At 40.5% G+C, this 12,519-nt stretch overlaps 1 protein-coding gene across 2 annotated transcripts in view; it reads right to left on the bottom strand.

Moving 5' to 3' along the window:
* The window catches only part of RBPMS (RNA binding protein, mRNA processing factor), a 191,346-nt gene that overhangs the window by 104,848 nt on the left and 73,979 nt on the right, over nt 1-12,519 (bottom strand). For both annotated transcript variants that reach the window (XM_052661382.1, XM_052661383.1), the window contains exons 2-4: nt 5,221-5,298; nt 1,735-1,773; nt 430-492 (exon numbers count right to left, since the gene is read on the bottom strand). In XM_052661382.1, coding sequence (XP_052517342.1) covers nt 430-492; nt 1,735-1,773; nt 5,221-5,298 — 180 coding nt within the window. The remainder of the gene's footprint in view (nt 1-429; nt 493-1,734; nt 1,774-5,220; nt 5,299-12,519) is intronic.

Raw genomic sequence — 12,519 nt, 5'->3', positions numbered from 1 at the left:
AACAGAGTCTGTACCACTGGACAGACAGGGAAGCCCTTAAAGGCCACACAACTTAAAAACCTCCTGTGTTAAGGAAAACCAAGATTTTTCTCTATTCTTGACTTGGGCTTAGCCACTGAGGATATAATGGGGGCTGAAGTAAACTGCACACCACCATGGGTTATGATTGGGCTGAATTAAAATAAAATCCCCAGCATCAGGTATCCTGAGCATTACAGTAAGGGCTAGAGATGAGCAAAATGTTATTTAATAGTCTGCACATCTAACCACAATTTTAGGCAAAATCTCTTTATGCGGCTAACTAGAGTCGGTTCCTCTTAGATCAAGTAGTCATATCCCTTCCATTTGCTTTCCTGTCCAAAGAGGTTCTATTACTTTCCCTTTACCTCATTAAGGAAACCCCCGAAGATGAACATCATTCGTACTTACATTCAAAGCATTCTTGGCAGCTTCTGCTTCTGAGCGACTGTCAAAACTGACAAAACCTACGGGCTAAGGAAAGAAAGAGAAATATGAAGAAAAAAATATCAGGGGATGTCTCTGTTTCTGGGTCAAAGGTGACATCAAACCAAAGAGCTCAGATAAAGAAATGACCACAGGCAATGGGCAGAAATCAGAAAGCCAGTCCAGAAGAATCATGACTCAGTGGCTTAGCCAAATTTCTAACATGGATCAAAGGGATGGTGAGGGTGGTTCTTCAAGGGACAGCTGGAGATTTAGAGAATCATTTAAAAAATAAAGTCTAGAAGGGGCTGGAAGGTGAGCAGCAGTGAACCAGGGAACAGAGGGAAACTTGGGTGGAGGGACTCTACTGTCCTACATCGAACTCACTGTACCTCAGCATCCTCATCGTTTAAAATGCAAAGAGAACCGAATCACCTTTTGGCACACTGCAAGTGCAAGGAATATAATGACACAATGATAAAAGCCCTGTAGTCTCACTGCACAATCAAAATCATATAATGAACATTTTAATCTCAAATCCCAAGGGATGTTTTTAAAAAGTTCTGTGTTTAATTAGGTGTGTAAACCATACTGTTCCAACTCAAGAGAGGACTCCTAATTGCTTTGGACTCAGTATCTTTGAGTCCAGAAGGATGGTTGCAACACAGCCTATTCCTGATGAACCAGAGAATACTGTATTGAGACGAAAAGTGACCCAAAGTGAGATGCCGGTTGCTCAGGATTAAAAAAAGCACACAGCCAAAACATTTCAAGGCCCTTGAAGCCGCTATCAGGGTCACTGATTACTACCTCCATTCTGCACCTGTGCCTTTTATGTGCCATTCTAGACTTAGGACTCTGCATGTGGTTATTAAGGGTTTGAGAGAGAGCCTGATTCTTTACCATCAACTTCTCATACTGACTGTGAATGAAAAGTCTGACTATTTAACTGTATTAAAAAAAAAAATGGCAGTAAAAGTGAATCTGGACAATAATTTCTTTTGAAGATACAGATCAATCCCAATATAACCATGCTGGAGGCATTATATTTGCCTTCCTTGAGGATAGTCTCAGACACTCTAGCTGGAGGGTTTGGAATTAGGAATCATTTTCCTCTGCTAATTCTTAACTGATCTCACCCTTAATTTTAGAGCAAAAAAATAAAAAAATAAATAAATCTTAATGGAAATTTAAAAAAAAGGATGTTGAGCCCTTGTGACAATTCCTGAAGAAAGTCAATCAAAACTTATTCTAGAAGTCATCATTTATGTGCAAGTTTGCAATGCTTACCTGCTTAGATGTGAGCTTTATAAGAGAACCCTCGTAGCCCTGAAAATAAAGAACCGGATTTAGACCACAAAAACAATATGCCAGGAAAAAAAGCAATTGTAATACCATCTTGCTCAAGTGACAATGAGTCCTTTATGACCACTGACCAACTCTTCCTACAAATGTCTGTTAACTATAAAACAAGCTTTATACACACACACACACACAATGTATATGCCTAAGTATGTATATATGTGCTGTATGCTTAGTCGTGTCCAATTCTTTGCAACCCCCTGGACTGTAGCCTGAAAGGCTTCTCTGTCCATGGAATTTTCCAGGCAAGAGTACTGGAGTGGGTTTCCATTTCCTGCTCCCGGGGATCTTCCCGACCCAAGGATAGCGCCCAAGTCTCCAGTGCACTGTCAGGTGGATCTTTACCACTGAGCCACCTGGGAAGCCCACACTCGGGCCTAAAAGAGATCAAGCCCTGAAACTCACTCTCTTATGTTTCTTTTCTATGTTCTTATGAAACTGGGAAACAGTAGGAAAACGATATCTATGTCAACAGAAAGTCTTTTCCATTTTATATATAGGATAAAAGCCACTCCACTCCAGTATTCTTCTGTGGAAATTCCATGGGCAGAGGAGCCTGGTGGGCCACAGTCCACGGGGTCGCAAAGAGGTGGACACAATTAAGAGACAGGAGAAGAAAGGCAGTTAAGAAGAGTATGTGATGACTTGTTCACACTGAAAAATATATTTGCTGTAAAACAACAACAAAACACTGATAATGTACTTAGTAGAACTTGTCAATGAAAATTTCAAAATTGCTGGGAAAAGTTAAACAGGCAGTAATGCTAAATTCTGTTATTTTGCTTATTTATTGCAGCCATCTGTTTTCATGCTGGTATTAGGATTGGGAGATGCAAAATTCCCTGTTGGGTTTTTACTCCAGCTCATCCTCAAGGAAGATGGAAACACTCCATTTCTGATCCCTCCTGGTTCCCCAGGATGAAGATAACGAAGTCTGCTTATTTCTGCAAGTAATCAATAGCAGGTGGCTTGCACTGATGACACAGGAGAAGAAAAAAAGAAAAAAAAACTACTTGACATGATTGACCACAGCACATATTGGTCCAGAGACAGATTTGCAGACGAGGGTCAGCCACCAGGAACTTTAATTAAAAAAGGGCTGGTAGGAATGTACCAGCTGGGCAGCATGTTTCAATTGATTCACCCTCCTATCTTCCCAGCAGAGAACTATGTTACCAATTAGCTACTGTAAACATTTTACCTCAAAGGCCTTGAGCTCTTCTGGCCCAAGAGGTCATGATTCACACCCCTGCCTCTTACTTTTTCAAGGTGCTCTCACTCTCTGAAAAATGTGCAGGTTTAAACACCCCGAAGGCCTCAGCGGCAGAGGACAAATGGATATTTCACTCAAGTAAAAGACTACTTGTAGGGATATACTGTCCTCTCAAGTCACAGAAATCAGAAGCAGCATCACATATTAGTTCAGAATAGGAATGGCAAAGTCAAACTGCTTGGGTTTGATCTTGGCCCTGCCATCTGTTATGTGTGTGAACTTGAGCAAAATGTATTCAACTCCTCCAAGTTTCATTTTCTTTCTTTGCCGGGGGGGGGGGGGGGCGGAGATGAGGCTACCCACTTTAAAGGACTGGGATGAGAATTAAGTGAGATAATTCCTAAGGGGCTTACTACTAGGTCTCTCCATATGCACACAGAAATACAGCTGTTGTGTTCATTAAGAGCAATGGTTAGCTTAAAAAGTCCCCATCCTACAAAACTGTAAAAACTGCAATCCTGCAGAAGAAATGGGAAATTCTTCCCACAGCACCTTCTCTTTCTTCCCCACTTCCTCCAGCCAACCCCTCGGCTAACCTGTTCCCCTCTGTAACATCATCATTATCATTGCATTAAAAGGAGAGCTGTCTTATATACACTACCGTATGCAAAACAGATAACTAGCGCGCAGCTCCTGTAAAGCATAGGGAGCTCTGTGATGACCAGAGGGGTGTGATGGCAAGATGAGGTTCAAGAGGGAGGGGATATACGTATATATAATGTCGATTCTCGATGCTATACAGTAGAAACTAACAACACTGTAAAGCAATTATACTCCAATTAAAAAAAAAAAACCAGCAGAAAAAAGGAGAGCTGTCAGAATGGCGTTATGTCCATTATCACCTGATGTCTTTGGGGCACATAAACTAGACTATTTGATCTTTGTTGGTTTTCACTGGCCGCCCCCTCCACCCCCATTCTTCTCTCCAACCCAGCTGTTTTCAGCTGTCACATTTACTCTCTCTCCCTAAGAAGCTAGAACCCGTCTTGCCTCTGTGGCTTGGATCCTGCTTCCATCAGGATGGATCTTTAACCAGCAATGAAGACGGCCCATCACTCAGTCCTAAGTGCAGCCCTGGCCAGACACTGCTGCTGACGTGTCCTCAGCCGACGGGACCAGCTCAGACACAGGGCCTGAATCTGCCTTGACTTGCAGGATTGCTCCTCGAGAGCCAAGGCCTCCAGCCCACACTGTGCCCAATCCCAACTGTCTCTGACCCTCTAAAGGCTAACTTTCAAGGTTTCTCTGTGCAGCACGGTTATTTCAGCCTTAGTTCAATTTCCTGTTAAATTTTCAATCCCAACAACATTAACGATCTCTAAAGTAAATTTATCTTGATAATCACAATGAACAGACAACTTGTATTAAATATCTCACCAGGTGGCACAGTGGTAAGAATCCACTGGGCAACATAGGAGACATAAGGGATGCAGTTTCGGTCCCTGGGTTTGGAAGATCCCCTGAAGAAGGGAGGGCAACCCACTCTGGTATTCTTGCCGGAAAGTTCCATGGACAGAAGAGCCTGGTGGGCTACAGTCCATAGGGTGGCAAAGAGATGGACACAACTGAGATACTGAGCATGCACAAAGCTCCAGGGAAGACGTCCCTCAACTCTTGCCAAGCTGTTCTTTAAAATTCTGTTCTACTGTTTCAGCAATGTTGCACATTTTGCCAACAAAAAAATAATGGTTTTAGGTTCCTTGTCAAGTTCATAAAAGCTTATTTAACCTATTATGTCGCCTAGGAATTGTATGAACAGCAGTATTTCAGCTAATAAGGAACCTCCTAGGGGTAGGGCTTGACTTATACTCCTGCGTTTGAGATATAAATACATAGTAAGTCACTGATTGTATCTGGGTTGATCTGTACTCAAAATACCACCAACTGGCAGAGAATACACAAGGAGGAAACTGAGGCTGTTCTAAATTAGGACAGATTAGCTTCTTGAGATTAGCGGCTGGGAGGACAAAAGGCCGTTTCAGTATTTCCAAAGTGAGAATGTATATTAGAACTGAGTCGTTAAATCTTCTTGACTCACTAACCACTTTAAAAAATAGGCGTTTCTCAAACATTTTGTCTCTTTCTCCAGACAGACCCACTTTCTGTCCCATTTTACAATTTCTAAAAGATAGAAAAGGTACCTTAAATGGTCTGAAAAGCAGATATAGCTCCCGAGGTTTGATGTCCAGAGGGAGACCGCTGACAAAGAGAGTCCGGACCTGGAAAATAAATACAAGAAGCAATCAAGGCGGGGGACAGTCATAGAAGAGCTCACTTGAAATCCAAAAAAACATGTTTCTTCAGATATTCCACAACTCCTACCCTAATTCGTGTTCTTTTTATGACATAGTGACTAATGTTAAGATGCTCTTAAGCCAACTCTTAAATAGTTCTGTGTGAATTATCAGAGTGGATCACTTCTAGCCAATGTAAATTTACAAACTGACCTCTCTTTTCCTTTTCATTGCCTGGTTCTAAGACTGTGAGGGGAAGAGAGAGTCCATAATTAAAATGTTAGCTTAAAGGGGAAAAAAAAGTGTCATGGGGACAGTATATGTGGTTCAAAAACACACACACACAAAATTTAATAGTAAATTATTTTTAATTGCAGGACAATTGCTTTACAATATTGTGTTGGTTTCTGCCAAACATCAACATGAATCAGCCATAGTTATATGTATGTCCCCTCACTCTTGAACCTCTGGAAAAAAAGGTTTTTTATATTTTTTTATTTTTTAAATTTCTTATCCGTGCCTTATGGCATGTGGGATCTTAAGTTCCCTGACCGGGGAATCAAACCCAGGCCCCCTGCATTGGAAGTATGAAATTTTAACCACTGGACTGCCAGGGAAGTCCCCAAACAATTTCTGTTTACTTCTGCTTGTCCTGTAATTGCTTCCTTCATCGGCATTAATAGTTATAGCAATTTTAGTAAGTGAAGAAGTTTATTAAACAACTGAAATGCATCTACGTATCAACAGTAGCCAAATGAATAGCCCTATGTCTGTTCAGTTCCAGAACAGCAGGGCAGATGTGGCCAACCCATACATACCCATAAGGCCCAGGGTACAAAGTATGTACTTAATGTGTGCCGAAACACAGAACGCAGGGGATGTTTCCAGCTGGGAGGATCAGAGTATGTTTACTCAAGAGTATGCTGGCATCTGCATGCAATCCTTCAAGGATAGGTAGGAATTTACCACACAGATATATAAAGGCTGAGGGGGAGGGGAAAGCACAGGCAGAGAAAAAGCATCAACCAGTTAACGAAGAGGGGGATAGTAGAGTTCTGGGAGAAGGGCCAGCCGAAACTGAACGGGAAATGGGGGCTCAAACCACAGAGACAGCAAGTCATCAGCACAGGAATATGGTCTTAATTCAATAGGCAAGTGGTCCAAACATGGACCACAGCCTTGTCTAACTCAATGAAACTAAGGCATGCCGTACTGCAGGGCCACCCAAGATGGACAGGTCTTGGTGGAGAGTTCTGACAAAACGTGGTCCACTGGAGCAGGGAATGGCAAACTGCTTCAGTATTCTTGCCTTGAGAACCCCATGAATCGGCAAGTAGTCACCACTGAATTATCATCACCACAATTTGTTTCTACTTGGTATGTTTTTTAAAACTTTATTTGAAACTTATTAAGAAATACATATAACATTTATCTTTAGAAAAGTTTTGCAGTAATTTTATTGGGGTATACTTGATTACCAATGTTGCATTAGTTTCTGCTGTACATCAAAGTGAGTCAGTTATACACATATATATATCCACCGCTTTTTAGATTCTTTTCTCATATAGGCCATTAGAGTATTGAGTAGAGTTTCCTGTGCTATTATTGAGTCTTATTAGTTATCTATTTCATTTTTCATTTTACCACTTCTTATAGTGTTGTGTATATATCAATCCCAATCTCCCTATTTATCCTTCCCACCCCCTTTCCCTCTTGGTAACCTTAAGTTTGTTTTCTATATCTGTCACTGTTTTATAAATAAGTTCATTTGTACCATTTTTTAGATTCTACATAAGTGATATACAATATTTGTCTTTCTCTGACTAAACTCAGTATGAAAAAGGTACATATATACAATGGAATATTACTCAGCCACAAAAAAATTAATGTCTGTTTTGCATGCCTTTACTCTGTCCCCTACTCCCCTAGCTTTGAGATACGTCACCACCATCAAATCACATAACTACCATTTCTTTTTCTGTAGTGAGAACATTTAAGATCTACTGCCAGTAACCTTCAAGTACACCTATAATACAGCACCATGCATTAGGTTCTCCAGAACTTATTCAATTTCTAACTGAAGTGTGTAACCTTAGACCAACATCTCCCTATTTTCCTCACCCTCCAGTTCCAGTTACTAACCATTTCACTGTTTTAATGAGTTCAATTTCACTTTCACAGTTTCTATTCCTCTTCTCTACTCAAGCTGATACGACATGACTGAGTTCCTCATTAGAAATCAAGTTGCTGCTGCTGCCAAGTCGCTTCAGTTGTGTCTGACTCTGCGACCCCATAGACAGCAGCCCACTAGGCTCCTCTATTCCTGGGATTCTCCAGGCAAGAATACTGGAGTGGGTTGCCATTTCCTTCTCCAATGCATGAATGTACAAAGTGAAAGTGAGTTACTACCCAAAGGAAAAAAAACCAGTGCTTAATTGTAAACCATGTACAACTAATGGAAGACTTTTCCTCAGTGAGAAATAGAATATTTCTAACACTTTCCATTGATTCTGGCTTGAAGAAGCACAAAGCAGCAAGCAGGACCCTTTTGCTGATCCAGCAAAGTATATGGAAAAATGTCCTGCCATTTACATGAAGGTGTATAATAAACATTATGAAGTAAATAGCCACGGAATTATGAATGCCTATCATTTATTTATATTTTAAACAGCTTTATTGAAATATAATTGACATATAACTAAACATCCTGTTTACAAGTTTTGACATATGTTTAACCTATGAAACCAATATTGTTTTCATAACAATCAAGATAATGAACACATTCATCATAGCCCTGTGATGTTTCCTTGTTTCATGGCTCTGTAATCTTTCTTCAATCTTTATCCTTAGGCAATCACTCATCTGTCACTATAGACAAGTATGCATGTTCTGAAGTTTTATACAAATGGAGCCGTAAAGTACGTGTCCTTTTTTGTCCAACTTCTTTCACTTTTAACATAATTATTTTGAGATTCATCCACGTTGCTGCACATCTCAAAAGGCTATTTTTGTTTCTGAGCAGTATTCTGTGGTACGGATACATCACCGTTCATTTATCCATTCACTTGTTTATAAGACATACAAGTTATCTCTAGTTTCTGGTTTTTAACAAATAAAACGACTATGAACATTCAGGTATCACTGTGTACAAGTCTTTGTATGGACCTATGCTTTCTTTTTGGATAATTAGCTAGAAACGGAATAGCTGGATGATATGGTAGGAATATGCTTAAAACATTTTTTAAAATGCTTTTTTTTTAAATTAAAAAAAAAGGGGGGGGGGGGGCTTCCTAGTAGCTCAGTTGGTAAAGAATCCACCTGCAATGCAGGAGACTTGGGTTCTATCCCTGGGTTGGGAAGATCTGCTGGAGAAGGGATAGGATACCCCCCTCCAGTATTCTTGGGCTTCCCTTGTGGCTCAGCTGGTAAAGAATCCAACAGCAATGCAGGAGGCATGGGTTCTATCCCTGGGTCGGGAAGACCCCCTGGAGAAGGGAAAGGCGACCCACTCCAGTATTCTGGCCTGGAGAATTCCATGGACTGTATAGTCCATGGGTTTGCAAAGAGTTGGACACACTGAGCAACTTTCACTTTCAAACTTTTAAGAAACTACCCTCTTCAATTCCTTGTTTTGTGACCTAGAGCATGATAAATATTGAATGTAAAACAGATGTATATTCTGTTGCTATTGCGTACAGTGTTTTATAATTTTCAATTAAGGTCAGGTTTGTTGTTCAATATTACCTTTTGTCTCTCCCTTCCTTCTCAACTTTGCCAGTGATAAACACTCTTTCCAAAGAAATGGGTTTTTTGTTTTTTTCTTGCCTATGCAGCATGTGGGATCTTACTTCCCTGACTGAGGATCGAACCTGTGCCTTCTGCAGTGGACACACAGAGTCTTGGCCACTGGACTGCCAGGGGAGTACTCTAAAGAACTTTATCATCGCTGCTAAGACTGAATTACTGACAACTGCCAAAGACACAGTCAAAGGGATCCTGCTACCCTGTGTGGCCTCCCTGAGACCCACACCCCCTCCCCACATTCCAGAAAGTGAACACTATCTGCTCTACTTGGCTGCCCTGGCCAGGACAACCTGGACAGAGGGAATTCCAGACTCCACTCATTCATATTTTGTTGAATGCCCATTATGACTGGCACTATGCCAGGTGCTGACCAAATTATTACAGAGATTGCCATGGAAATAATGATAAGCAGATGCTGTGTTTTAAACACTGGAGCACCATTTGTCCAGCTGGGAAGCTTAGCCATGTGACAAATATCAATTAGGACCTGGAAGTTAACTCAGGAAATGAGCTACCATTTATAGCACTATTCTACAGAAAGAGGCTTTAGAAAGTTGTAAGTCAAACAATTTATCCAAAAAAAAAAAAAACACCACTGGAAATCTGGGAGTTATCAACAAAATACTACTTGATATAAATTAAGGTTTATCTACACCCATTGAATATATTATTATGCAACCAATAAAAATCATGTTCAGGGAAAAAGTACATTTCAGTTTTATTCTACAAAGCAAAAAGCCAACACATGTATGTATACGAAAGGGGGTAAAAATACCTTAGAGGATATATATGCTTAATAAGCAATTGGGGGGGGGGGCGGTTGCACTGTGTGGCAAGTGGGATCTTAGTTCTGGGACCAGGGGTCAAATTTGTGCCCTCTGCAATGGAAGCACGGAGTCTTAACAGGGGAAGTCCTAATAACTGATTTTACTGTTTTTTATGAGCTTATTTGTATTTTCCATCTTTCTATAATAAGCATGTTTTATAGTTTATTGTTAGGTTGACAACAGCCTAGACTGCTTTTTATTACTTTGCTCTCTATTTAGAAAACCATACATAATGTCAATATTTGTATCAATAAAAATTGCGAAGTTCATAGAGAAAACTTTATTTAAGTATTTCCGAATTACAAGATTAACTTAGTATTTCAACAGCAAAGGGTTATACATTGAAAAAAAAAGTGACCTCCTATTAGGCTGAAGTTTGTCACTCACTCAAGCCGCTTGCTTTTCATTGCTGTTCATCAAATTAGAGGCAACTAAGTTATCTGGCATTTTATTTACACATGGACATAAATTACATTCCCTAGAAGTCAGTGAAGCCCATTATTTTCTCAGAAACCTGCCAAGATATCACTCACTGAAGAGCTGATCCCTCCTCTGATGGGACAGATAGACTAAGTATTAGAAATAGATCTTAAATACCTAGGTTATGGAATTATGACGACAATTAAAGGTCTTTTAAATCCGAATTTTGGAACTGATGTGCTCTGAATCCTTTCTAGACCCTCCCTAGACTAGGAAACTTCATTAAGTTAAAAAAAACAAACAAAAAACTTAAAATAATGAGTCAGGGTGATGAGGAACTCTTCCTAAGTATCTACTTCATACTTATCTACGGTGACTGGAACCTTAAATCATGGTGATGTTTTAAACATTTTAGGGACCTCCCTGGTGGTCCAGTTCCCTGCTCCCCATGCAGGGGCCCAGGTTCAATCCCTGGTCAGGGAGCTAGATCCCACCTGCCGCAACTAAGACCCAGTGCAGCCAAATAAATAAATAAAAGTAAATATTTAAAAAAATAAAAAAAGATTACAGTTTCTCTACTTTTCTTACCACTGCTCATTTTATCTAAGTCATTAAACAGATAAGCATTTTTAGGTTTTGCCTTTGCTGGGTGTCTATGTAGATCACCAAGGTTAGATATGATACTTGCTTGCAGGCAGCTTAACTGTCACTGCAACAAGAGAAAGCTTAGCTCATTCAGAGTAACCAATTAGAACCCAAACAGTGAGCTATAAGTTTAAAAGACATTTAAATCCACGATCAAATACTCAATAAAGTGCCCCCAAACAACAAATGAATGACGCCATGTGAACTTTGTGGCAGGTCAGTCATTTTCCAGGTCGGCCCCTTAATTTAACAGCATTGTCTATGGACACAGATGTGCCTGGCACTCCGCCTTTGGCACTGCAGATGTTTACTTATCAGACACACGGGGAAACACATTTCTTCGTCAAGGACACAACATGCCTCATAGAAGCTCGAGACGTGAAGCTGCTGACAGCTCTATCCCAAAGGGACGCTAATGGATTCTGCGGATGTACCTCCAACTTCACTTCTCCCCCAGCAGGACTGAAAGAACAAACGCCAGGAGAAATCATCCTGTCAGTAAGAGCCAGGGCCTTCTTGACTCAGCCATGACCAACCATTCCTGTGGAGCCCACAGTTAGATTCCGGATGAAACTCACTGTGTGTTCTGAAATGGCACTGCCAGCTCCCATGGGGAAACAGAAGCCACATTTCAGTGACTGACTTCCAATTTAATAAACTCGAATTCAAGAAGCACAGTCATTGTGAGAGTCCTGGGCTTTCTTGGATAGAAAGGCCAAAATAGGCCTCAAAACAGAAAGGCCCTTCCTTTAATAAAGAACACACATTATCTTATAAGATAATTACCTACAGGTAATCTAGACACTGGGCTTCCCAGGTGGCTCAGTGCTAAAGAACCCACCTGCCAATGCAGGAGACTAAGTTTGATCCCTGAGTCAGGAAGAGCCCCTGGAGAAGGAAATAGCAACCCACTCCAGCATTTTTGCTTGAGAAACCCCAAGGACAGAGGAGCCCGGCAGGTTACAGTCCATGGTGTTGCAAAGAGACAATGACATAGCAACTAAACAATAACAAAATCTAAACATTAAAATAAAAACCAATAGACAAATGCTTATTAATTTCAATACAGAGAATAGTCACACACACTTTTCAGCAGTCACATCCAATAAACAGTGTCCAAAGACTATGGCATTTTCTGTGTAAGTTTTAATTGTTTATAAAAAAGATTTTCGTCATCATCTCCAGCTGCTCTGAGCTGACCTCTCGAGGTTCCTCTTAGATTCATAGGATTGGGAAAGGCCACATTTCATTTTCTGATGACTCACAAATAACTGTGTATAATCTCTCATCTGAAACATTCTAAAACCCACAGGAGTGCTTCAATGATCATCTATCATCTGCAAACTTTCTCTCCACCTATCCAAGTCCTCACACAAACAGACTCCAAAAGCAGCTTTCAAATGTGCTGGATGTTTAAATCATACTTTTGGAATAACTCATTTTTGAGACATGCCAAGTGGATTCACAGGTAAGATCCTGCAGTGGGCATTTCAGAGTCTGAAAGTGCTGT

This window comes from Budorcas taxicolor, chromosome 24 (genome assembly GCF_023091745.1).
Source record: "Budorcas taxicolor isolate Tak-1 chromosome 24, Takin1.1, whole genome shotgun sequence".
NCBI classification, from domain to species: Eukaryota; Metazoa; Chordata; class Mammalia; order Artiodactyla; family Bovidae; genus Budorcas; species Budorcas taxicolor.
Note: the sequence above shows the minus strand (reverse complement) of the source record. Positions and strands in the feature narration are given on the sequence as shown.